General features: G+C 49.6%; 2 protein-coding genes across 3 annotated transcripts; both read left to right on the plus strand.

Annotated features, from left to right (window-relative positions):
* The first annotated feature begins 4248 nt into the window (after window positions 1-4248).
* NLRP9 (NLR family pyrin domain containing 9) lies at window positions 4249-20100 on the plus strand. 2 transcript variants are annotated; one of them, XM_010961933.3, is made up of 9 exons: window positions 4260-5064; window positions 6579-8142; window positions 9800-9961; window positions 12204-12371; window positions 14356-14526; window positions 16626-16796; window positions 18081-18251; window positions 18689-18859; window positions 19799-20100. In XM_010961933.3, exons 1-9 carry the CDS (start codon window positions 4725-4727, stop codon window positions 19929-19931), a joined length of 3051 nt encoding a protein of 1016 aa, XP_010960235.2. In that variant the 5' UTR covers window positions 4260-4724; the 3' UTR covers window positions 19932-20100. The 2 variants fall into 2 exon arrangements, 1 of the variants encoding a protein (XP_010960235.2); XR_006727300.2 differs by lacking the exon at window positions 19799-20100 and having other exon boundaries at window positions 4249-5064; window positions 18081-18355; window positions 18689-18825.
* A 4288-nt stretch (window positions 20101-24388) lies between these two features.
* LOC141578690 (vomeronasal type-1 receptor 4-like) lies at window positions 24389-25315 on the plus strand. Its single transcript, XM_074370829.1, is given in 1 exon segment — window positions 24389-25315. A coding segment is annotated over 1 exon segment (927 nt).
* The last annotated feature ends 494 nt before the right edge of the window (window positions 25316-25809 follow it).

A 25809-nucleotide genomic window follows, 5' to 3' on the forward strand; every position in this document is an offset into this window, starting at 1 on the left:
CGTCTTCTTTTATTTAGGGTATGGTTTTCAAAGCTCATTCAGGTTGTGGTGCGTGTCGGAGTTTTAGTCCCTGTGTGGCTGAACACGACTCCACTGCATGTGTACACCGCATGTTGTTTATCCATTCATCCGCTGATAAACATTTGGTTGTTTCCAGCTTTGAGGTTTTGTGCATGGTCCTGCTGTGGTCAGTGGTGTACAATTTAAAATTGTTTGACACATGGGGTTTTAGTGATGTGACTGTATTCAGGGGGATGAATGGAAGGGCCTCAGGTGTTGTGGGGAGGGGATAATGGAGACAAAATGGAGATGCACGATGCCATATGTGAACGGGGCTGTGCATGTGGAGGGGGACTTGGGTCTAAACTACAGTGGCTGCGCTATAGACATAGATAAAGCGCACACGGGCACAGGGCGCCATTGGCTTAGCAGCAGTGGCCTCGAGGCACTGTGAGCGATGGTGGGAAGGAAGGGGCTGTGTCTGGGGGGCCCTCTGAATCCTGCCCACGGAAGCGTGGAGGTCTCCGAAGGGACGGTCTGTTGGAGCATGCGTGGCCTCCTCTTCCTCATCCTAATGGTGTATCATCTTATGTTCATGGTTCGTAATTACCCAAGAGATATTTTGGTCTAAGCTGTGACTGTGCATGTCATTAGCACCTTCAGGGAGCTAATGACATGCACAGTCATTTATGTTACTAAAAAATACTAGAAAACACAGGTGCCGGTCAACCATAGCCTTACTCAGCTCTGGGAAGAGCAGCAGTGGGGTTGTGTGCCCCAGCTCAAATCAGCATCTTATACCCACACGCAGAAACATGTGAACCTTACAAACGCAGTGCCACCCAAAAGCGGCCAGAGAGAAAATGCCTTATCATTCCACGTACCAAAAATAAGCAAATGCCATCCAGCCATATTGTCTAGAATGCATATCTGAGTTTTAAAATCATAAAGCAGAACTTACAAGTTAATATGAGAATAGGGGTAATCTCCCAGGAGGAGGGTGTCACTCTGGCAAGGGGGCCCACGGGACATGGTTTCCTTCTTGCTCTGCCTGTGGTTACACTGGGTTTGCTTTAAATTTAATAAACTATGCGTTCATTTTATACTTTTTTTTTATTTATGATGTTTCACAACTACAAGGCTACACAGAAGTTACTCTATCATTTTTGTTCCTTCGTTCTCTACTCTTTGTTGTCCTCCATGTGAGCCTTCTTTTAAAAAAAAAAATCCAGTTTCATTGTGTCTGGATTTTGAGTCATAATTAGGGAATTCTTCCTCCAGCCAGTTACAAGGGAATTCACACACGTTGCTTTTTAGCACCTGCTGGTTTTGATGTTTAGGTCGCTGGTGCATTTGTACTGTATCCCTGCAGAGCGGGTGAGGTTTAGATGTACTTCTAGGTCCTTCTAACGAGCTAGCAAGTTCCTGAACTGTTTACCAAAAAGGCCCTGCCTGCACTTGTGGTTTGAGATGCGAGCTTTATCGGTCACTAACTGTCCCCGTGTAGCTTGGTTCATCTCTTCGCTTGGTGTCCTTTCCACTGGTCTGTCTGTCTGTCTGTCTGTGCACTCCTCAGCACCACTGTGCTTTAATTGTAGGTACGTTAAGAGTATGTTTAAATCTCCACAAACTCTGTGGTTTAAAGCGTCAAAAATGTCTTCTCTCTCAATTCTGGAGCCCTGAAGCCTGAAATCGGGGTGTTGGGCAGGACCTTGCTTCCCCCAAAGTCTCTGGGGGAGAATCTGTCGTTGACGTTCTCGCGTCCGGGGCTCCTGGCCCCCCTTGGTTTCTGTCGGCGCAGCTCCCGCCCCTTCCTCCGTCTTCCCATGGCCTTCTCCCCGCGAGTGTGACATCTCTCTCTCCTTTCTCTTATCAGGACACTCGTCGTTGGGTTTAGGGTTCACCCTCCACCCAGGATGATTTCCTCCGATCCTAAGTTACGCGTCCACAGACCTGATTCCCAAGCAATGTCTCGTTGCAGGTTTAGGGGTTGAGGTTTGGACAAGTCTTGTCTGAGACGTAAATCAACCCCCTGCAGTGATGTGAAAGTTAAGAAACTAAAATGAGAGCTTACCTTTTGTAGACAAGTATATAAATAGATGCCTAAGTACATAAATGCCTGCGTGATAAAGAATATGATGAATGCTTGAGGAATAAAATGCAGATGAAAACATTGCCCAGAAAAGTATGTGTTACCGTCCGGCCAGCCCACCCTTCCTGTTCTCCAGCTTTTCCATTTTCTTCTTTATTATGAGCGTCTTGAAGGTTTTCTCATACAGATTTGTACATTTCCTGTTAAATTTATTCATAGGCACTTTATTTTCTTTGCTGAAATTATAAATGGGCTTCCCCGTAACATTAAATCCTCTGAGTTGTATAGACTAACAATTTCTCCATGGTAGTTCCATGTCCTGATTCCCTCATGAATTAAGAACATTTTTACTGAGATATAATTCACATACAACATTGTGTTCCTTCTAGGTGTACAGCCTAACAACTTGGTATGTGTGTATGTTGTGGAATGAGCCACACAGTAAGTTTAGGTGATGTCTGTCACCACACACGTCTACAACTTTTTTTTTCTTGTGGTGAGAACTTTTAAGATTGACTCTTTTAGCACCTTAGTGATTTTTTAATAGTAAGAATTTTGTCACTGACTATCTGGGGCTTTCTAGGTATATACGCTTATGTCATCTGCAAAGAAAGACCATGTTACTTCTTTTCCGAGCTTTGTGCCTCCAACGGATGTCCGTTACCTAACTGCCCCCCAAAACCACCAGTGCTGGAAACAGCGCTGACCAACACGAGGGCGGGAGCCATCCTTCCGTTCTCGCCTTGTCCCTGATCGCAGCTGAAGCCGCCCTAGTCCCCTGGTGTGCTCCCACGTTGTCATTAATGTTTCATTTTGTCTGAATGTATGCTCTGCTGATCCAGAGAAGATTTTTGGACGATAAAGCACAGATACCTTGGTGTCTGAAATGGTTTACTTTCTCTTGCACTTGAATGGAAGATACCACAGCGCGGAGGAGCCGGCCTCAGCCACTGTCCACTCCGAATTGTTCACAGGCGTTTCCTTTGTGTTGTTAACTTCTATTCAGTGCTGTCAGGAAGGATCCTCACAGATGGATTCCCATCCGCTTGTAGGCAGAAAGTGATACCCAGTGCATGGTTTGCGGACGTCGGGGGAGTGGCTACTAAATATTGAGTTATCACATAGTTTGTCTGTCACCCCTTGTTGTTGGTAAACTGCTTACATTTCTAGACCTACATTGTCTGAGGTGGTGGCCGCTGGTCACATGTGGTCACCAGGCACCTCAGTGGGCCCAGTGAGACCGAGGAACTGAATTTTTATTTTAATTAATGCAAATTTTAACTTTGAAGCTTATACTCAGCTTTTAGAAGGCTTGTGTATGTAAGAAATCTCTTGGGTACAAGAATTTACTTTCCCCAATCGTGTACCTTATAAAATCTAAACAGAACAAGTATTTCCAGTGACAGTTTAGCATCTGAGTTAAGATATTTTGTAAGTATGAAATACACACTGGATTTTGAAGACTTAGTATAAAAAAAAGTTAAAACATTTCATTGACTTTTAAAAAAATATTGTTTACGTGTTGAATTGATATTTTAGATGGACTTCAGATAGACTAAGTTAAATAATATAATATTAAAGGTAATTTCCCCTGTTCGCTTAAATTCTTTAATGTGGTTACTCAAAAATTTAAAATTACAAACACAGCTCACGTTCTATTGGACATTGCTCCTCTAGGCTCTAGTCATTTCTTCTTTACCCTTGAAATTATGAAAGTTAAATATCATGTGATCTTTTGTCTTTCGTATTCCTTAACACATGGCGAGGTCTTTTATGCCTAAGATGCAAATCTTTTTAGATCTGGAAAACTTTCTTCCATGAGTTACTTCTTTCTCTGCATTCCACCTGGAGTCTTTTGGTTTTGTTTTGGCTTTCAGGGGGTGGGGAGGGTTGGAGGGTCAGTGAGACGGACGCTGGGGATTCTGGCGCTGTGAACACTTGCACGGCTTCCCTTCGCGCTGGGCGCTGAGTCGCTGTGCTGTCTGAGCTGTGTTCCCTGAGCTGCCACCGTCAGATGGCCGTCCAGGATGCCTTCGTTCTGCCCAGGACTGCAGCGTGTGAGCTGGCCTGCCCTTGGACTCGTCTTTTCCTGCCCTTGTTTTGAAATTTTGAATCTATTTTTCCAGTCCCTGCTGTCTTTCAGGGATTTGTCAAAACTTCCACGAACCAAAGACATATGTAGGCTTTTGATTTTTTTTTTTTAAGTCTTCAAAACTTAGTCAAACTAGAACAGAAACTGTTCCCCTTCAAGGGCCGTTCAGTGTAACACAGTCTCTTGAACTCTAGACAGAAGCCCCCATGGCAACGCCGGGTGAACATCCAGCTCCACCCGGAAGGGCCCCGGAGATTGGCAGAGCAAGGTGCCGGGGTAGGAACGCCCTAATTTGTCCTTCCCTGGCCGCGTGGATAAACCTCAGAGCTTTATTAGGATTTTAGCTGGTCACAGTTCTCCCTGACACTGGCTTAGTAGGAGCTACATTTTTAGTGGCTAGTCCTGAATTCACACGCATGATTGCAGAGTGCTGAGGGAAGATGAGGCGCCTTCCCCGAATGCAGCTGGCCGGGCGCGCTGCAAGCAGGAAACGCCTGTCGGGCATTTTAGGCTGCTTTACGCTGCTGGGCTTTAACTCTGATGCCGCCGTTCTTCCCCAGGTGTCCCCTTTCCTTGTTTTTGAGGAAATCCTGGGACAAGATGGCAGAATCTTTTTTCCCTGATTTTGGCTTGTTGTGGTACCTGGAAGAGCTCAAAAAGGAAGAGTTCTGGAAATTTAAGGAGCTCCTCAAGCAAGAGCCTCTGAAATTCGAGCTGAAGCCAATCCCATGGACTGAGCTAAAGAAGGCCTCAAGGGACAGTCTGTCGGAATTGCTGAACAAGCATTACCCCGGAAAGCTGGCGTGGGAGGTGACGCTGAGCCTGTTTCTGCAGGTCAGTCGGAGAGATCTCTGGGCAAAGGCTCAGGAGGAGATGAGAAGTAAGTGTCGGGAAGGGATGCTGGGCAGAGACCCAGGGGGGGTGGCTGGTTCACTGGGGGCTCTAATAACAAAGGTCAGGTGGGTACCGAGTCAGTGGCCACCCTTCCGTCACTGAGAATGGGCCAGTAGGAGCCTTGCAAGTAGTTGAGGAGCTGCAGGTGGACTCTGGTCACACACGGGCCAGCGACGGATGGGGCGAGTAGAGACTGAGCCAGGCCATCCAGCCACGTGCTGTCTCCCCAGTCTTCTGTCCCGAGCTGAGTCAGCGCTGTTCCGGGAGCTGACCTGGGACGTAACGTCTGCACAACCAGGACTGCCGCGACGGAGCTCCGTCAGGGCAGCTGCCCGTCCTTTAGACCAGACCCGCTCAGGGACCAGGCCGAACCCTAACCCTGGGGAATAATTACGGAGGGCACACGCCCCGGAACCACAGGCAGCACTGTTCACGTGCAGTGTCTTTCCATTCTCACCATGACTCTGAGGTTTGCAAGCGAGGGAAATAAATGCAGACCAGCGTCCCCTCACGTTAGATGAATTTTCCAAAAGAGACAGATCTGACTTCAAACCAGTTATTTTTGACTCGTTGATGGGATTTATGCCCTCCTTTGGGAGGACATGCCTTTTTCTTGGCCCCCCACCCAGCCCCACCTTGGAAAATAGAAAGATCAGTTGGGTCATGAATCCTTACAAAGTGACCGAGTGTCAGACAGACGGCCCGTTTTTATAAGCAAATCCTCCTCTGCCCCAGAGAGGGAGACCCCCCTACTTCCCAAGGCTCCTTCCTGGTCCCCCGTCCTTGAGCAAAGCCAGCAGTGCCCTTTGCTCAGAAGACGTGCAGAGGCGCCTCCCCTCCTGTAGTTCACACGTCTTCCAGGCAGGGTGCGGTCCTCGTCTGTATCTGTCATTTTGTTCACCTCCCCTGATGCGTAGCCTTGAGCGCGGAAGGCACATTGTAAGGGCAGGTTGACAGAGGGATGGTCTGAGGATGCGTTTCTGAGATTAACTCGCAATCAGCGTGGTCTGAAGAGAAACGGATTGGACGTCATGATTTCAAGTCAAAGATGGAATAGACAGCTGACCCTGAGATCTGCTTGTTAGCCACATTAGTCAAGGAACATAAACTCTCAGCACTTTTTTGTGAAGTGGGACTAGAGTGAATCTTAGTGTCTTGTGGAGGGGGTGAGGACACACCACCAGTAACAGCATTCTCAGCCCTGGCCCTGGCTGGCTCTGTGCTGGGCGGGTACCGCCCCCTCTAGCCTCAGGTGTAATTCCCATGTATTCACATCTCAGGTAGCTTGTAACTCTGGGACGGGCTTCCACTTCTGGTCAGGCGTTTCCACAGACGTGAATTCAGACAGATTATGACCCCGACGAAGCTAAGTGAGTTAGCCCCAAACTAAGTGAATTAGGCTTCGTGTGAGGGTTTGAGCAAGTCCATAGGGGTCGTTCTGAGCATCAAAGATGGAGTGTATATTTTCTAACTGTCTTTTGTCCTGTCCCTGTTAACTAGCTACGCTAAACCCATATAGAAAGCACATGAGGGAAAAATTCCGATTCATCTGGGAGAAGGAAACCTGCCTTCAGGTCCCCGAAGATTTCTACAAGGAGAGCACAAAGTACGAGCATGAACAGCTGAGTGCTGTGTACCGGGAGGCGGACACGGCTGGGCGGCCCTCGCCCGTGGTGGTCCTGCAAGGTCCTGAAGGAATTGGGAAGACCACACTCTTGAAGAGAGTGATGCTGGAGTGGGCAGAGGGCCACCTGTGGAGGGACAGGTTCCTGTTCCTCTTCTTCCTTAGTGGCAGAGAGATGAGCAGTGTCACCGAGACGAGCCTGGCGGAGCTCATCTCCAGGGACTGGCCTGCGTCTGCAGAGCCCATCGAAGACGTGCTTTCCCAGCCAGAGAAAGTCCTGTTCGTCCTGGATGGCATCGAGGAGCTGAAACTTGACCTGGAGCTGCAGGCTGACGTGTGCAGTGACTGGAGGCAGCGTCGGCCAGTGCAGGTGGTCCTGAGAAGTCTGCTGCGGAGAGCCGTGCTCCCAGAGGCCTCCCTGCTCATCGCCCTGGGGAGGATGAGGGTGAAGAACGATTATTTCTCGTGTCAGCCGGAAAGACTCATATTTCTGTCAGGATTCTCTGAACACGAAACGAAGCTGTATTTCTCCCATTACTTCCGTGAGAAGAGTAAATCCTTGAGGGCCTTCAGCTTTGTCAGAGAGAGGATACCACTGCTTCTCTTGTGCCAGAGCCCCTTTGTATGCTGGCTGGTCTGTACGTGCTTGAAGTGCCAGCTGGAGAAAGGAGAGGACCTTCAGATGGACTCAGAAAGCATCACATCTTTATATGCATCCTTTTTGATGAGCGTGTTCAAATCAGGGAGTGAGAATTGTGCCCCGAAGCAGAACAGAGCCCGGCTCAAAGGCCTGTGTGCCTTGGCTGCAGAGGGCATGTGGACCCACACGTTCCTCTTCTGCCCTGAGGACCTCCGAAGGAGCGGCGTGTCTGAGGCCGACGCCCTGGTGTGGGTGGACGTGAGACTTCTTCAGAGGAGCGGCGGTTGCTTTTCTTTCATCCACACTTGCATCCAAGAGTTCTGTGCCGCCATGTTCTACTTGTTCCAGAGACCCAAGGACGGCCCTCACCCAGCCATCGGGAGCTTGGCCCAGCTGGTGGCAGCAGCCGTGAATGACGTCCAGACCTACTGGTCCTGGGTGGGGATATTCCTGTTTGCACTTTCAACCAAGAAAATCACCACCGTGCTGGAGACATCCTTGGGGTTTCCACTGTCCAAAGAGCTAAGACAGGAAATAACCCAGTGCCTTAAAACTTTAAGTCGCTTTGACCCTGACCAGGCGGTGGTGAGTTTCCAGGCATTGTTCAATTGTCTGTTTGAGACCCAGGAGGAAGAGTTCGTAGCACAAGTGATGAACGTCTTTGAAGACGTCAGCGTTTACATCGGTAGCAGAGACGAGCTGACGATGGCTGCCTTCTGCCTGAAGCACTGCCAGAACTTGCAGGTGTTTCGCCTGTGCATAGAAAACATCTTTTCTGACGCCTCTGAACCCATCTCCAGGTGAGTTGCTCCGAGGACGCCCTCCCTCCCTCCCGCACCCACCCCCTCGGTGGCTTGCTGCCATCCCCCGCGGGCAGGTCATAAACCGCTACATGTCTGTCCTTAACAACATGCTTCTGTAATCAGAGACACACCGAGTCCTCGTTGCCATTTGCTTGCTGTGTGACCATGAACTGTGACTTTGGGTTTTTCCGTCTATAAACAGGGATAAAAGTTCTACCTACTTCCTGGGGCTAATGTCAAGTTGAAAGGGAAGCAGGTTTATGATTGGCAGCCCTGTGCTTTTTCCCTCCCCACTGCGTTTTAGCATATCCTGGTGCTCCCCTGGGAAGGGACTCCTGGAAGTGCGTGCCTCGTTTCCTTTGGATTTTGCCCACGTGTCTTTTCTCTTTTCTGATTTTAACCTGGACCCTCTCATCAGGCGTAGGCTACCAGCTCACACTTTAACTCTCAAATACACACCCCCTTTCATGGTCATGTTTTTTTGTTTTTATTTAAGTATAATTGATATACAACATTATATTCAGGTGTACAACATAATGCTCAATATTTGTATATAGTGTGGAATAATCACCACAATAAGTCTAATTAACCTCCAACACCATATACCTACAGGATTTTTTTTTCCTGTGAGGAAACATATGCACCTGTTGTTCACAGAAGTGTTATTTACAAGAGCTAACATATGGAAACACCCTAAATGCCCATCTATGGATGGATAAAGAAGATGTGAGATACAGAGATACAGAGAGAGGTGGAACATTACTCAGCCATAAAAAAGGATGAAATCTTAAAAACCAGCTTGGATAGATCCAGAAGGCACTGTGCTTAGTGAGATAAATCAGACAGGAAGACAAGTATGCATGTCTTCACTCATACGTGGAATCTAGAAGACAAAACAAACGAACAAACATAACAAAACAAAAACAGAGTGCAGACACAGAGAACAAGCAGACGGTTACCAGAGCAGAGGTGGGGAGGGTGGGAGAGGGCGAAACAGGTGGAGAGGACGGAGCGGCTCACATCAGCTGTTACAAAGTAAATCCGTCCTCGGGTTGGAATCTGCAGCACAGGGAATGTAGTCGGTCCTTTATAACTTTGTAGAGCACGGAGCCTATAAAAATGTCAAAGCACTGTGTTGTACACTTGGCATCAAGTGCAATGTTGGAGGTCCACTGTCCATCAACAGATTGGGAAACAGAGGGCGAGAAATGGTGCAGAAAAACAACAACAAAAAGTGTATACTCCCTTGGCAACGTGCACATATAGCCTTTGGTATCACGGCTGTGGTGTCCACGCTGCACACCCCCTTCCTGTGACTTCCTTATCTTGCACCCGCACAGCCATGTTTTTGGATCCAGTTCCTTGTTCGCTGAGGGATCACCAAGTATCAACCTTTGTTCACATGACTATCCAGGATCGTCACCTGAAAGAGGAGGAAATGGAGGCAGAGTGAGGTTGGCTAGCTTGCCCGGGGTCACGTAACTGACGAGTGTTTCAGCCGGGGTTTTGACCCCGTGCCATGGTGACTCAGGCACTGGCCGCACCCCCCTGTTCAGCCTGTGTGCCAGGCAGTGCCGAGGGCCCCTGGGGGTGGCGCTCGGCCTGTGTCGGGAATGTCCTGAGTTGAACTGAGCCTCTGTTTGTCCTCCCGTAGTAAAATCCAGGCGCTGCTCCTTTGGCGAGATCTCTGCTCACTGTTTAAGACCAACAAGAACTTCCAGATGTTGGATTTGGACAACTGTCAGTTCGACGAGGCCTCCCTGGCGATTCTCTGTAAGACGCTGGCTCAGCCCGCCTGTAAACTCCAGAAGTTCGTGTAAGTTGGGCGTCAGCCTGTTCTTTAAGTCAACAGCGAGGGGTCACTCTCTCTACCCAGGCTTTTTTTTTTTTTTTAAACCAGAGCCACAGTCCAACGTCTCAAAAAGAAAATTCAGAGAGGTTTCCTTCATTCAGATACTTGAGCGAGAAACAAACTGTGGGCAAATAGAGAGACTTTAAAACTGAACGCGGTCCAGCAGCTGGTTCCCGGCTGCTGCAGATTGGTTTGCAAAGCGGGAAGTACTTTCCTGTTTTCTACTGTACCTTCCTTCCCCTGGAGCCAGCACACTTGTGTGCAGCCGATGGGCTGGGAAGCCGCAAGTTCCCGCTGACATGAAGGAAGCTTCAGTTTTGTCTTAGAAGCAGAGTCAGCATTTCAGGGAAACCGGTTTCACGCATGGGTTATGTGACTCTGCGTGTTTTGGTCCAGGGCTCTGTTCACACCGTGGCCCCCGTTTTAGGTTTTTCTCTAACCAATACTTTAACTGAGGTGCTGCGTACAGCAGACTTCCCTGGCGAGCCCGAGGTGGCTGGTGACTGCTGGGCTCAGGGTTCAGGGAACGTTGGAGGTGATCGTACTGGGGAGTCCTCCTCTCTGGTTCATTCTTCACCTGCTCCCCCATCAAACACTGTGGCCCAAGGACCTGCCCTTTCTCTCAGCCCCTGCACTGAGCTCCTTCCTGACTCAGAACATTTGTTGCAGCTGCTTTCATGTCTGGTCAGCCTTTCCTGGCCATTCGCTCCCTAGGTGGTCCCTGGGCAGAGGCCACCTCTGACCACCCACCGCTCCCCACAGCTGAGCAGCCCCCTCGCCCCAGTCACTCTGTAACCTCATCCCGTGTCCAAGTTCGATGTCAGTCAGGAAACTGCAGCTCTGTTGGGAACACAGCTCTGTGCGTGCTGGGTCCGGGGCTGCCCTACTCACGGCTCTCTATCTACCCTGCACTCTGGCACCTTGCTGGAACGGAAGCATCTGCCCAGTGAAGGGAGGGAGCAGGGCCTGGCTGGCTGTGCCGCCCGAGGGCTGCTCTTTGAAGCGGGAAGACCCTGAGTTAGCCCATCCTTCACCCGGAACGCCTTGGCCACTTCCCACCCCCTGCCGTCCTGTCTCCCATGTGATACCTGAAAAGTTAGCTATTTTAGACAATAACTTTGCTCATTTCTTGGCTTATTCATGCTTCCGTGGCTCAGTCTTTCCAGCTGAGTCCACGGCTCTCCCTAGGTCACTGCACGGCTGGCTTTTCCAAGAGGCTCTGCCAGGAGCAAATTTGAGTCAAACGTTTGAGTAAATTGGAGTCTAAAAGCACCTCCCTTTTGGCCGTAGCCTTTAACAATGGGAGTGCACGTTGAATGTTACAGACATTTTCTCTTGTTTCTCTGAATTCTATTGGCTTATTTCTTAAATTTGGGCTTGGAGATGCAGATGCCTTCCAGTTTGTACTGAGGTGGAACTGACATAGATCGTTGTGTTCCCGTTAGGTGCACGGCATGATTTGATGTGTGTATACATTGCGGTGATCACACAACATGTAATATATGCTACTTAAAAAAATCAAAGCCAGCCTGCATTGATCACGTTCAAGGCACTGTGACAAATTTTAATTTCTTAACCATCACGCCCCTATCAAGCCGTTCCATGAAGAAGCTCAGCCGTGAAGTTAATTTGCCCAACCTCACGGAAGTGTCCAGGAGAAAAGAAAATATCCTGATCCAGTTTCCTCTGCCTCAGGAGCCTGAGTGTTTAACCATGATATATATTGTCTCCTTTGTATTTAGTTTATTTTATTTTAACTTTTTAAAGTTATCATTTTTTTAAAAAAAAGAAGTCAGTTTTTAAACAGAAATGGGTCCTTCTCTCAGGGAATACAGCCTTGCCTGGTGCATCAGCTCTATTTTACGTGAGGCACTGCAGCAGACCTAGGTCTGCAAGACGGCACGCACTGCCTCTGTCCTCATGACACCTACAATTTAATATGCGGTGAGTTTGAGTCACTTCCCTTCTAATATCTGTGCTGGTCTGTAGGAGTGGAGGAACCAGGCAGAAACAGGAGGCAGCTAAGCAGTTGAGCTCCTGGTGTGAGCAGATCCCAGACAGAAATGATTTATAGGCGGGAATCACCAGAAATTTAAAACCAGAATTGGGAGCCTAAGCAGAGAGGGCAGGAGGACTTGTGTGCGGGGCATCTGCTTTGTGCTTGGACTTCGTCGCACGAGTTCCAGGATTTCCTCGTCTTTTGCAGGTGCAACTTTGCGTCTAACCTTATAAACGGTCTAGACTTCTTCAAGGCCGTTCTTCATAGCCCTCACCTGAAGTACCTGAACCTGTCTGGCACTGGCCTCTCGCACCCGGACGTCCGGCGGCTGTGCGAGACGCTCAGGCACCCGATGTGCAGCATAGAAAAGCTGATGTAAGTCTCCGGGTGGGCCGTGGTATTTTTTCAGTGTGGACTTTGCCGCCTGAATCTGCCTGTTTTCTTTCCTGTCTTTGTCTCTTGTATATTTGACTGCTCGCATCTCCGTATCAGCAGGCCTCCTAGTAAAGGCGAGGACAGACTTTTTTTTTTTTTTTTTTTTAATTGAAGTACAGTCAGTTACAAGGTGTCAGTTTCTGGTGTGCAGCACAATGTCCCAGCAATGCATAAACATGCATATATTCATTTTCATTGAAGGTTACTATAAGATACTGAATAGAGTTCCCTGTGCCATATAGAAGAAATGTTTAAATCTATTTTTATTTCTAGTGGTTAACATGTGCAAATCTCAAGCTCCCAAATATATCCCTCCCCACCCCATTTCCCCCAGTGACCATAAGATTGCTCACTGTGTCTTTGAGGATGGATTGCAGAGGTGAGGCTTCTTCTCCGGAGGTTTGTCCCACCGTTCCCTTCTCTGGCACTCACTTGAATTCCCTCTCATCAGCACCTTATCTGACTCCTCTTGGTTCTGCCCTCAAGCCAACCATTCCAAAATCATAATTCCAATTTTTTTTCCTGAAAGTGGTCATAGAAATTTAAAATGGAAAAGCATATTAATGACCACAAGCAGGATCTTCTACTCTGCAGATGACAACGTTGAGGCCAGAGGGAAAATGGTTTGCCCCAAATCATTTCTTCCTCTTGAAAATTATATGAGATTCCCCTTCCATTGTTGGGTGATTCCTGAACAGGTTCAGTCCACTTTTCAGCAGGAAGATCAAGGCAGCAAAGACAAAAGCAACTCTTGAAACTCCCCCAAGAGAACAGGCTCTTCCCTCTGCCGGCTGAGCGGGTTGGGTGCCTCCCTCCTCGCGGTCCTGATGGCATTGCCGGGTCACGTACACTCAGTCAGTTTCACTTGTCAAGATTCATCAGGAGGGAGAAGCAGGTTTTGTGCGTGAGCCGTTGGAATGTACGGGCTTTTTATTGATGCTCCGTGCCATTCAAGCCGTCTCCACGCCATAACAATTCTCTCCCACTCTAGTTCTCTCTACTCAGAAAAGGGAGAGCTCGCGAAATTCCTTAGCACTCGCCCCGTTTCGCATTATGCCACTTGTGTAGAGTTTTGTATGCTACGTGTTAGCACAAGACTCGGGGAGCTTGTCTAGGAAACCAGGATTCCGATGTAGACAGTTTATAGCTGGAAACTTTGCTTCTTTAGGGGAGACCAGCTGTACTCTGGGCTTCAGTTTGGTGTTGGGAGTGGGAGGTCCTCAAAACCAGCTTCGCTCTAGCCTAGTTCCCAACAGGGCGCAGTTTTGTCTTGTTAGAAGGTGCCAAGGTCTGGAGATGTTTTTGACGGTCACGACTGCATGGGGGAGGGTGCTCTTGGCGCCTGGTGGGGAGAGGCCACGGATGCTTCTCAACATCCCACAGCCAAGACTCACCTAGCCCCGAGTGTCAGTACTGCTGAGGCTGAGAAAACGTCTCTAGCCCACGAGATGATCTTTTAAGCTTCATTCAGGCTCAGACCAGCGTTTCTCACCCTCAGAACTACTGATAAATAATCAGATGATCAGACTTACTGAAGCCCGGATCAGTCTCTGCCATGGGGGACCGTCCATAAATTGTAGGTGGTTGATCAGCGTCCTTGACTCCCACCCACCGGGTGCCAGTAGCACCCCTCTCCCCAGCCGGGACAACTGACAACATCTCCAGGCTTTGACAGATGTCTCTTCCGGGTCAAAAGTCACCCCGAGTCAAGAAGCAGTGGCTTGAACTCTTCCCTAACTTCTGTGGAAAACAGTAAGATTAATGACGAGTGTAATGTAATTATATTTGTGCTTTTAAAAAGCCCAGGACGTAGAGACTGACTTGGCAGGCGCGGGACTAGAAGCCGGGTTGCAGTCCAGAGCCAGCTGTGCGCGCGCCATCCAGAGCATCTGGTCACATCCCACAACACGTGTCTCCCATGTAGGCTGGGGAAGTGTGACATCACGGACCAAGCTTGCAGAGACATCGCCTCCGTCCTCGTCCACAACAAGAAGCTGAAGCTTCTCTCCTTGGTACAGAATCCTGTGAAGAATGAAGGCGTGATGGCGCTGTGTGATGCACTGAAGGACCCCCGCTGTGCCCTGGAGATGCTGCTGTGAGTGGGTCCGGGGGGGCGAGGGCTGGGGTGATGACAGAGGGTGCTCACGGACCCCGCTGCCGGGGCACTCAGCTCCCTGAGAGAGGCTGCGGGACGTGGACTCTCTAGTCGGACCCCAGCTGCTTCGCCACACCGCGAGGTGTGGGTGTCTTGTCAGCAAAACAGCAAACACACTTCCTTGCTCCACAGAGGAGCCATGAGGTTGGTTCCAGAGACATGAGACTGGCCCTTAGATGCCCGGCATCTGATTGGAGCCCAGTAAATCCTGGTCATCATAAAGAAGGATGTCCCTGTAGATACACTGGAGAGGGGGAGGGGACCGATCACTTTAAAGAGGAATTCATTTGATTGCTTTCAGGTGGGGGGCTTCCTATGTTCTAGGTTGTCCCTGGAACCCCCGTGTCCCCACCTCTTCCTTGCTGCTGATGTATAAGGTGAACTTCTTCCTCTGCTGGTCTTGGTTTGTCTAGTGAGGCTCCTGGAGGAGCTTAGTGTTAAATTTTTAAAAAGTACTGCAGTGCCTTAAAGTGGGGTGGGGATGGGGGGCAGGTACAAGAACAGCCAAGTCCATGGGAGCAAATAAGCCATCCAGAAACAGAACTTCCGTGTGTGTGCGCGTGACAGGTGTGTGTGTGTGTGTACAGACATATGTATCACACTCACAGTGGCATTTACAGTAGAAGGCTGGAACACTGTTACTGAGATGACTTTTTAGATCGTAAGAGAATATTAACACTATAATAAGTTCCAGGAACGTTAAACGTTATAACCAAACTATTTAAAAAAGACACTCTGAACTATAAAGATTAGACCGAAAAATCTTTAGAGGTACAAAAGAAATGACATATTGGAAGATAAAAGGATTTATCTATGAAGGAACTGCCTGATACAATACAACAAATAGAATTAAAGTGTATTCAACAATCGGTCATTTAAATCAGCTATATTTACCTAAGAGCCCTTTAAAAGACATCATTTAACCTTTTTTTTGTTTTTAAACTTGAATCTTTATTCCTTAAAAAATGAAAGACTACTGAAGGTGCAAGAAAGTCACTAGTAATTTTAAAAGAAAAAATATTCATTTCTTTTTTGGTAATTTCACGTTTTGGCTTTTTTCTTTTTTTCTTTTTTTTAATTGAAGTACAGTCAGTTACAATGTCAGCTTCTGGTGTACAGCATAATGTTCACGCATTTAAAAAATTTTTTATTTTGAGTTAATTTTAGACTGGCAGAAAAGTTGCAAAAATAGCACAAAAATTCCCTTACGTTCCTTACCTTATTCCCCTTAATGTTCAACCCAATTTAATATTTTTAGTATTTAAATGTTTAATGCTCTTTTAAACAAATCTGCAAATTTAAAAAATATATACCACTTGGCCAGGATTCTACAAAATGGTCAAGTTTGTAGTATGAGTGGAAGCACTAAGTATTTTGCAAAGTAAGTTGGCTAATAAATCAAAAAACAAATGAAAAGTCTGTCAACAATAAACCTCAGAACTTGAAAAGAATTTTGATGCAAGGTGTTCATTCAGTATAACTTAAGATGGCAGAAAGCATAAAATTCCCATGGAGATTTTCAGTGAATGTACAGAGTTGTGAAACCATTGCAGATTGTAGTATGCAACCGTTAAAGTCTTAACAAATATTTCAAATATTGGAAACAGCTTATTTCATTGAAAAACATACGAATTATTTGCCTATTGTCTGATCTCAAAAATTCATAGACTAGAAGGGGAAACCATTAGCGTTTACTAATCAAAGGCTTGTTCCTTCTCCCTGCCCGAGGTCAGGCGGGAGGGGCCGGCAGGTCTGGGAGTGGACGGGGGTGGGGGGTGGCGAGCAGGTCTGGGAGTGGACGAGGGGGCTGGCGGGGGTGATGGGAACCGGACAGCGCCTGCCCTGTCCCAGGCGGGTTTGCAGCCTCTTCTGCCTGTGACTTGCCGTGTGACATCTGTCCTCCACGTCCTTCTGTATCTCCACAGCTGCGACCCCTTTTAACCCTCTCAGTTTTCTCGGTGACCGCAGAGTACAAGAAAGGTTTACATGGAGTTTCGCGGAGCTTGCGCAGGCGGGTGACGGTGTGCGTGTCTTTGCAGACTGACGCAGTGCTCCCTCACCTCGGCCGCCTGCGGCTCCATCTCCCAAGCCCTTCTCTACAACAGATCTCTGACCCTTCTCGATCTGGGGTCAAACTTCCTGCAAGATGCGGGAGTGACGTCTCTGTGTGCATCGCTGAAGCACCCAGACTGCCCGCTCCGGGAGTTGTGGTAGGTCTTGCGGCGGCTGCCTGAGCGTCCGGGCGGCTGGCCCCCTGGGGGGAGCAGGAGGAGCAGAAGGCACGGGGCCCGCGGGGGAACGCGAGGCTGCGCGTTGGTCCCTTGTGGCGCTTCCGGGCGTGAGCAGTGGCTCGCTGACGGTGTCTTGCTAAAAGCCCATCAGGATTTGGTGGGATGTGCTCCTCCGGAGCTGGGTCTTTGTCCTCGGGAAGACGGGAAAGGAGCCCTGAGTGCCCTCGACTAGCTGTGTGAGCTAAGGTTCCTCGCCTCTCCCCACGCGCAACACCAGGGTAGCTACACTTCCCACCTCAGGACCGAGGCAAACAGCGGGGTAACGCAGGCAGAGAGCTAAGATCGGTGCCTGCCCGTAAGCAGCACACAGTGAAGGATCGGAGACGGAGGGGCAGTCGTTCCTTCTACTGGGTGAATAAGACAAAGTGGTAAATGAAACACCGTCAGCCCCGTTTCCGTGGAAGTCAGCCTTCGGGAGTGTCATCCACCCCCATGGACACACACACAGGTGCACGCACACACGCGTGAGTGTGAGGCTGCAGGTGTATGTACGCGGGTGTACCTGCCATGGTTCCGCAGCCTCGGCCTGATGGCGTGTCGCCCGAGGGTTTTTTCTCGTGGAGGGGCTGTCCTGTGCATCGCGGGGTGTTTAACAGCCTCCCTGGCCTCCACCCGCTGGAAGGTGGTAGCACCCTCTCCCTCCTCTCTCTCTCTCTGGCAAACCAGAAAGTCTCCAGGCATTGCCCCGTGTCCCCTGGGGAGGGGAGCAAAAATCACAGATACACATGTAACCACTGCACACACGTTACGTATGTACACGTACCAGACGGTTACATATGTGTGTATACGTGTGTCCAGATACACGCGTGCCCAGATGGACATATATCAGACTTCCGTGTACATGTGTGTGTATATGTGTGTGCATGCACACCCACCTGGTAATGGGTGACAAGTGTTGTGGGGAGTCATGAGCTTGGAGGAGGCGGAGATACAGGGGTGACATTTGTGCAGAGACTTGGAGGCAGTAAGGGCGTGGCAGCCCCACCCCGCCTGCACCTAGAGCGTTATGACCGGCTGTCACAGGAGCAGAGGCCGGGGAAGAGGGGGTGCGGCCGGGCAGGGCGGGGGCGTGGCAGGGAGCCCAGGGGGCGGGGCGGGCGGAGCGGCTGGCCGTCCCCGTGGCTGCCGTCTCGGGAGGACCGGCTGTTTGTGCCCCCCTGACCGCGTGTCCGTCGGGGGCGCGCTCGCTGTGCTTCTCCGCAGGCTGGAGGGCTGCGGCCTCACTTCTGCCTGCTGTGGCGACATCTCCGCCGCTCTTACCAGCAACGAGAGGCTCCAGACCCTGAAGCTCGGAAACAACGGGCTCCGGGACGCCGGTGTGCGGCGGCTGTGCGCGGCTCTGCGGCACCCCAGCTGTAAACTGGCGAACCTGGGGTGAGTGTCCCCTGGTCATCTTTGCGGGAAAACTTACCCGTTTCAAGAAGAGGAAAAGCCAGGGGGCGAAAGCAAGTTTAAAAACAAGGCTGCGGGACAGTCTGGTAAGTTAGACGCCACCCCCGGAAGCAGGGCTGGCTCAGCCTCGGCACAGCTGGCGGGGCTCCGCGGGCTCTGTGCGTGGCGGGGTGGGGGCTGTGCGGGGCTTTGGGGGGCTTTTGCCGTGTCTCTGGCCTCTCTCCGCCCCTGAGATGCCGGGAACACTCGCCATGTGTGTCAGACGTCCCCAGACACTGCCGCGTGCCCCTGGGGGGACACACTGGCACCAGTGGAGACCCGCAGGTCCCGACTGTGACGGCCCTCTCCAAGGCGTGGCGCCGGCCTCTCGGAGCGGCCCGCCCCCAGCCTACCTACCGCTGGTGGCTTCCCTGTTGCAGGCTGGGGATCTGCGAGCTCACGTCCGCCTGCTGCGAAGACCTGGCCTCCGCTCTCACCGTCTGCAAATCCCTGCGGGGCCTGGACCTGAATTTGATTAATCTGAACTACGGGGGGGCGCTGGTGCTGCGTGAAGCCTTGACCCACCCGGAATGTGACCTGCAGACGCTCGGGTGAGTGGGCGCCGTTGCCCTGGGTGGCGAGGGCCGGCAGAGTGGGGTTAGGCCCCTGCAGTCTGCCCAGCCCCGGCCCGGCGCGCGCTTGGGGCCGGGTCTTCCTTTGCTGTGGGGGGCTCTCCTGTGCACTGCGGGATGTCGGGCGCCGTCTCTGGTCTCTGCCCACATGTTCCATGCCTGTGGCACCTCCCTCCAGACATGGTGATCAAAGATGGAAACTTCAAGGTTGCTGAGGCTAGATTTTAATTGCTCTCACCACCAAAAGGAAAAAGAAGTCGTGTGACATGACAGAGGTGTTAGCTAACGCCCCGGGGTTATCGTTTTGCGACATATAAATGCATCAGACCAGCGCACTGCAACACCTTAAACTTCGACAACGTTGTGTGTCAGTCATATCTCAGTAAAATTTTTCTTGATTAATTAACTTTAAAAAAGAATACCCGGCACATCTATCTCCTAAATTTTTAAAAGTCTCCTGACATTGTCAGGTGTCCCCTGAGAGGCTGCTTTACTATAAACACCATCTCCTACATGCTTTGCCAGAAAGACGCAGGCCCAGCTCACAGCTGGGAGGGTTCCGTAAAGGACCGAGAGGAGTCTTGCCCCAGAGCTGCATTCCCTGCAGGGCAGCTGGTGATACTGTCTGGAACGTTCCGTTTGCACTTCAGGGGTGTGTAGTTGACATCCACAGAATGAATGTTAGAGTGCCTTCCACGTGCCAGGAGGACCCAGAGGACCTGCGGAGGGTGAACCAGACAGTTCACGTCCCCTTCCTCACCTGCTGGCCTGTACGAGAGACTCGTGTGTCCTCTGCACACTCAGTTCAACTCTCCCAGTCTCTTCTAGGAAGGAATGGAGAGGGAGCCGGCATTGGGGTGCAGAGAGGCCAACAATCACGTGTTACGTCAAGAAACTTTATTTTTTCTGCTTCCCCAGGCTGCACACATCTAAGTTGAGTGAAGACATTAAGATGCTGCTGACAGAGGTGGAGGAGAGGAAGCCTCACCTGACCATCTCACCCAGTCTCTGGGTGGAGGACATGAGCAGGGTCCGGGGGACAGCCGTCTGACGAGGCGCGTCCTGCACTCACCTTCTCACAAAGGCGTCTCCTCGGCCACCGCGGGCGTTTCCCCTCCTGGCGCGCCCCGCCCTGTGCCTTGGCATCGCGGCCATGTGGGCTGCGGTCGCCTGTCCTGCCCTGCAGTGTTGACTAGCACAAATACATTAAATGGCAAACACTTTGGGAAGCATAACTTTACTTTCTTAACAGACGCCTTGAGCGATAGGTGCGTGGATTGGGAGGAACCACCATCCTCTGACTCTTCTGAGGCAGAGTCACTGCTCGAAGGTGTCTCTAGGTTTTAGAATTGATGGTCACCAGGTCTGACTTCTCACCCAGAACGTTCACTTTTAGTTTGTCCAAATTTAGATTTGATCAGTCTCCTGGTCCGATAAAAAATCTGTCCCTAAGTGTCTACTTAGCATTAGAGTGTGCCATCCACTCCAGTGGTTATTTTTAAAAGCCAGTATTTTTTCCCCAAGTATATCTACACAGTTTAATTCCATGTTTTCTTTTTCAAACACACACATACCTCGCAGGCATTACTCAGCACTGCCTTGTTCTCTATTGTCTCTGCAATAAGTGACTAATGCCTTCCTGGCCCTGCATAGAATTTTATTTTTGTTGAGTATAATTGCTTTACATTTTCAGTAAACTTTACTCTTTAGGGACGTTTTCCATTCACAGCAAAACCGATAGGAAGGTACTGATACTTTCCACGCAGCCCTGACCCTGCACACACCCCTGGTTCATCCAAAGAGCTGATGGTTCCCAGGGGTGATCCAGGCTGGCTGGTGCTGGCCTTGCTCCGCTGCCGTTGTTGGAATTGGTAAGCTTGTTCTAAAAATGATGTGAAAAGGCAATATATATATATATGGCCTTGGAATAGGAGGAGTGGATTCTGTATCCCTGAACTGAACATATATATATGATATCCAAACCAACCTTTAAAAATTAGATGACTTGTCATAATTAAGGCTCATGTGATGCAGGGTCACCTCTTTATCTCCCTCGGGAAGTGTCTCATTAATGTTCCACCCAGTGGGCTAGGTGGGTTTTGGCCTCCTTCTCACTTTTAAAGAATTCTGTTGCTGTCTCTCTGTCTTATCTGTCACTTTCCACCAGGGTCCTGTATGTAGGTCCTGGAATATTGCTTCTCAAGGTGAACCCTCCAAGTAAAGGGCAGCGTGGCTGTCCAGTGAGGGCGGGGCGCAGTTCTGTCTGGGTGATGCGGGCAGCGCGTCATGATCGCCCGCGGAGGCACGTGGACGCTAGGGAGGCTCCCGGATGCGCAAGTGGGACCAGTGAGCTTTAAAAGGGACAGACTGCAGGCTTGAAAGCTGAGGGCACCGTGTAGTAAGAATTGTGGCGCTTAAGTCAAGGGAGAGGCTCCCACCATAGGTGTCAGCCGGGTTCTGGAAACACGAGAGCGCTGAGGAAAATGCCCGGCAGGAAATACTGTTTATAGTCGAGTCGTGTGAAAGGGCCCCGGGACTCGACCTCCAGTTCGCGCCCCACCACAGATTACAGCTCTGACTTTGAACTTCCCCGAGGAACTTGGAAACTCTCTGTGCCCTCTGCTCAGCTGCTCCCGCAGGCCTGCTCAGTAATTGCCAGGAGCTGCCACTAATCCCAGGAGTGGACGAGGGCGACTAGCCCTGAGGGTCAGATTTGCTCCTCACTGGGGACGCCCCAGAGTCTCCGTGCAGAAGTGTCACCTGTCCTACAGATGACATGACTGGCTCCTCTGTGGGGAGATGAGATCCAGGGACCCTGCCCCTATAACTGTGGCCCATCCTGGGTGACACTTCCCTGCACAGAGCTGTGGGGCCAACACGCAGGTGAGTGCTTCCTTGTGTTCAACCTCAGGGCAGAAAACGAGAGAAGGGCTCTCCCGCAGGAGGGGAGCTCAGGACTGGGGCTGTGAGGTGTCACTGGGCAGGATAAGAGCCTTGCTCTGCACGGTCCCCTTCATGCCCTGGGTGGGCTGGGCGTGGTGCGGGGGCGTGTGCAGGGCAGGGCCGCTGTGGTGAGACTCAGTGCAAATTGTTGCATCCTTGTGTCCCTGAAAATAGGAGAAGAAAGGCCAGGAATGGGGTTCTCTGTGGAATCTGAGCCATGCCTTGTATGAGAAGAGCCACTGAGCAGCTCAGCCACATACAAAACTCCCTGCTTATTTCCTCAGCCCTATAGATGTCTAGGCTTGGCTGTGACTACACAGGGACAATTGATGTGCAGAGTTTGGGTTATACCTTCAAACTCCTGACACATCAAATATGGTGCATTGACATACACTTCTGTGTACAAACGGGTATCCACAGGGAAACACATTCGGTGGTATCACGAAATTGTGATCTATTTTTTTCCTCCCTGAAATCCTACTGCAAGAGGATGCAGTTGTGTCAGTATTCCCGCAGAGAATTCACAGGTAATTTTCCTCTGTGTGTTCTGTACTGTGTGCGAGAGAGAGCAGTGCTTTGTGTGTGTGTTTGGCAACAAGAGGAGACAGAAAAATATTTGAGAAAAATTCTGTTAAATTTCAAGTCTCAGGATTAATGACACTGGTTTTCTTTAAAAAAAAAAAAACATTTTTGGTGGGTGGGTAATCAGGTTTACTTATCTTTCAGAGGAGGGACTAGGGGTTGAACCCAGGACCTCACGCGTGCTGAGCAGTCACTCTACCACTTGAGCTGTAACCCCCACACCTGACCTGGTCTTTCCCTGTTACATTTTAACATCCTCCCCTCACATCCCTGGTACTGATGGATAATCACAGCAAACATTTACTTTAGGTTTTACGGCTACTACCACAGGTACAAATGCCGTATGGAAACGAACTTTGTTCCAGCCACTGTGATCAACAATTGGTGTGAAAAGCACATTTTGTGTTCACGCCAGCCTTCCTCCCTGTGCTCTGTGTTCATGCCTACTTCGCTTTTTCTGTGAGGAAAGAGAGAGGGGGGGTGATAAATAAAATTCCCTCAGTGGGACTAAGCTGACAAATGGGTAAATCTCGACACAAAACAAGCTGTCTGGTCAGAGGCTGGAACTTGACAACCTGTGCAAGGTTTCCACCTACTGTCCTATAACCATCCCATATGACAAACGGGGAGCAAGGCTTTGAGACTTCAGGGTGTTCTGATGTCCCTGCCAGTGAATGAGGAATTGAGGAGAAGCTCTGGTGAAGTGAAGCCCAGGCTGATGGTTAGAAGCTGTTCACTGTGCATCTTCCTGCGTTGTCTGCATAGATTCTCACAAGATAAACCCAGTTTTCCTGAAAAGGAAGGAATTTGGGTAACTCCGGGAATTTGTTTCAAATTCTTCTCGCTTCCTTTACCTAACGATGGCTTCTGAACCCAACAAGAATAATACCAAATACTGCTTCTGGGACGGGTTGCTCTTTTAATCAAATACGTCAACCTTTGTGTCCAATCTGAGGGAGACGTTATTCACCTGTAAGGGCTCAGATCAAACGGTCACATGATGCTCTGTGCTATGGGTGACTTTGAGCTCAGGGCTCCAGCCTGACACTGGTTTATAAAAATCCAGATCAAAGGGAAAAATCAGACAAGACACAAGAACACAGAAGTTAATGAAACGTAAAATAATCTGCTCATAATGTTTATGTTTCAATGTGGACAGTGAGGTTGCTCAGAAAAAGCTGCCGAAACCTGACTTCTCAGCAGGTCGGTTCTGTGGAATTAATAATTAAATGTCCTTGGCCAACGAGCTTTTCTAGTCCACATGGAATAGCTGAGAGCATCTTACGGTCACGCCAAACATTCAGAAGGCTATGATCTGTTGGGCGGTATTTGTCATCAGTCACTCTGATGAACGATGCTGAGGGTTCTCAAACGCTGATGGCTGATTGGCAGTTTTAATGAGTTAGGCGGCCTCATGCTCCACACCTTAGTTTGTATGTTTGATTCATTGCTGTTTTTAATGCATTATGGATGCTCTGAATGCTCACCGTGACTTCTAAGGGAGGCACAGTGTCCCTGTCTCCCTCTCACTTACTCATTCGCTCAGTACATATTATTTAACACTTACTAGCAGTCATTCATATTTTTGAACAAGACAGGCACGGTTCCTAAGCTCAAGCTACCTTACATTCCGGTAAGGAGTCTGATTAGAAAATTAAGTAGAACCAGGCTCGGGGAAGACGGTTCTCTAGCTCCTCGGTCTGCCATCTTCTCGGTCTGCTGGCTTTCCAAATAAAGTCATTATTCCTTGCGCATCACCCTCAAAGCAAGTAAGTAAAACTAAATACAAAATAGTGTGAAATGTGGTTGGTGTCCGTGATGTGTTCTCTAGCTTGAGCCCCTGCTGTGGAACGTGATAGTGTCTCCCTCTTCGGGAGAAGAAAAGGCCGAGGACCCTTGTTTGAGGTCCTGTCACCAGGAGGAGTCTTCATGCCTGGACTGGCAGAGCCTGCTCATCCCTGCAGTGACTCGGAAGCCCTCTCTATGTCTGGTCAGAGCAATGCCCTGCAAGCCCCGTGGGAAATGACTCTGAAAACCATCTTTGTTCTCCAGGTGGGGGTTGCAGCTCTGGCCAATGTCATTCTCCTTTTCCATAACGTCTCTCCAGTCTTGCTTGGACAGAACCAGAAACCCACACATATGATTCTCAGCCACTTGGCCCTGGCCAATCTCCTGGTACTTTTTTCTGCTGCGATTCCCCACATGATGGCGGCTTTTGTTCTGAGGAAGCCCCTGTCCAGTCTTGGGTGTAAGCTTGTCTATTTCATCCGCCTCTTGGCCCGCAGCACCAGCCTGTGCTCCACCTGTGTCCTGAGCACCTATTAGCTTGTCACTCTCATCCCCAGGACAGTGGAGTGGATGGTGCTCAGAGGAAGAGCCCCTAAATTCATTGGTCCTTCCTGTTGCACCTGCTGGATGATCAGTGTCTTAATGAATGTCTATATTCCTGTGACAGTCACGGGTCCACAGAAGACAGGAAATGACACTGACACCCAAGGGGATTGGTTCTGTTCGTCCTCAAGTCCCAGTGCCGGCGCTGTCATCCTGTGGTCATTTCCTGATGCCGTGTTTATTGGCCTCATGGTCTGGTCCAGTGGCGCCATGGTGCTTCTCCTGCAGAGACACCACCAGAGAGTGCAGTACATTCACACCCGCACTGGTCACCACAGATGTCCCCCTGAGACCAGAGCCGCCCACACCATCCTGCTGCTGGTGGTCATTTTTGTCATCTATGTGCCAAATTCTGTTTTTACTTTTTATATGGCTGCATTTTTAGATTCTCACCTCTGGTTAATGCAGACCTCTGATGTGTTGGTTTCTTGTTTTCCCACTGTTTCCCCCTTCCTGCTGCTCCTTAGGGATCCTAGACCACCCAGGTTCTGGTCTTTTGTTGTCAGAGATCATGGTTGAAGTGCTAAAGGTGTAGAAGTCAGCTTCAGTACAACCTTAATCACTCTGCTCTGTCACTACATTTCTACATAACTCTGCATCTTTGTTTCTCTCCTCTGTCTCCGGGAAGTTGCAGTGCTACGTTGTGGTACAGAAAACCACTGCTGTTCACTGGCTTGCTTCCTATTTGAACCTTGCAGAGTTTTCTCACATGACTGACCCGCAGTGAAGTTTATGGATTGCATGGATGCAGTAATATGACAGAGGGGAAAGAAGCTGCCATTTTTACATTTTCACTTGAATATTTAGTTTTCATATTGAAAAACAGAAATGGGGATTAAATTTTCTCTTGGTCCTGTTTGGTTTTTTCTCTTTGTGTTTGCTTTTGCCTTCTTGTGGCACAGTTTGGAATTTTTATTTATTTATTATTAAAGTATAGTTGATTTACAATGTTATATTACTTTCAGATGTGCAACACAGTGATTTGATATGTTTGTAGATTTTGGTCCATTTAA

Source organism: Camelus bactrianus, chromosome 9 (genome assembly GCF_048773025.1).
Source record: "Camelus bactrianus isolate YW-2024 breed Bactrian camel chromosome 9, ASM4877302v1, whole genome shotgun sequence".
In the NCBI taxonomy this organism is placed as follows: domain Eukaryota; kingdom Metazoa; phylum Chordata; class Mammalia; order Artiodactyla; family Camelidae; genus Camelus; species Camelus bactrianus.

Bases quoted from the DNA above. Each gene is read 5' to 3' on its own strand.
- NLRP9 (XM_010961933.3), top strand. From the start codon at position 4,725: ATGCCGCCGTTCTTCCCCAGGTGTCCCCTTTCCTTGTTTTTGAGGAAA. The intron at 16,797-18,080 runs GTAGGTCTTGCG...GCTTCTCCGCAG, and splicing joins TGCCCGCTCCGGGAGTTGTG to GCTGGAGGGCTGCGGCCTCA. The intron at 18,252-18,688 runs GTGAGTGTCCCC...TCCCTGTTGCAG, and splicing joins TGTAAACTGGCGAACCTGGG to GCTGGGGATCTGCGAGCTCA.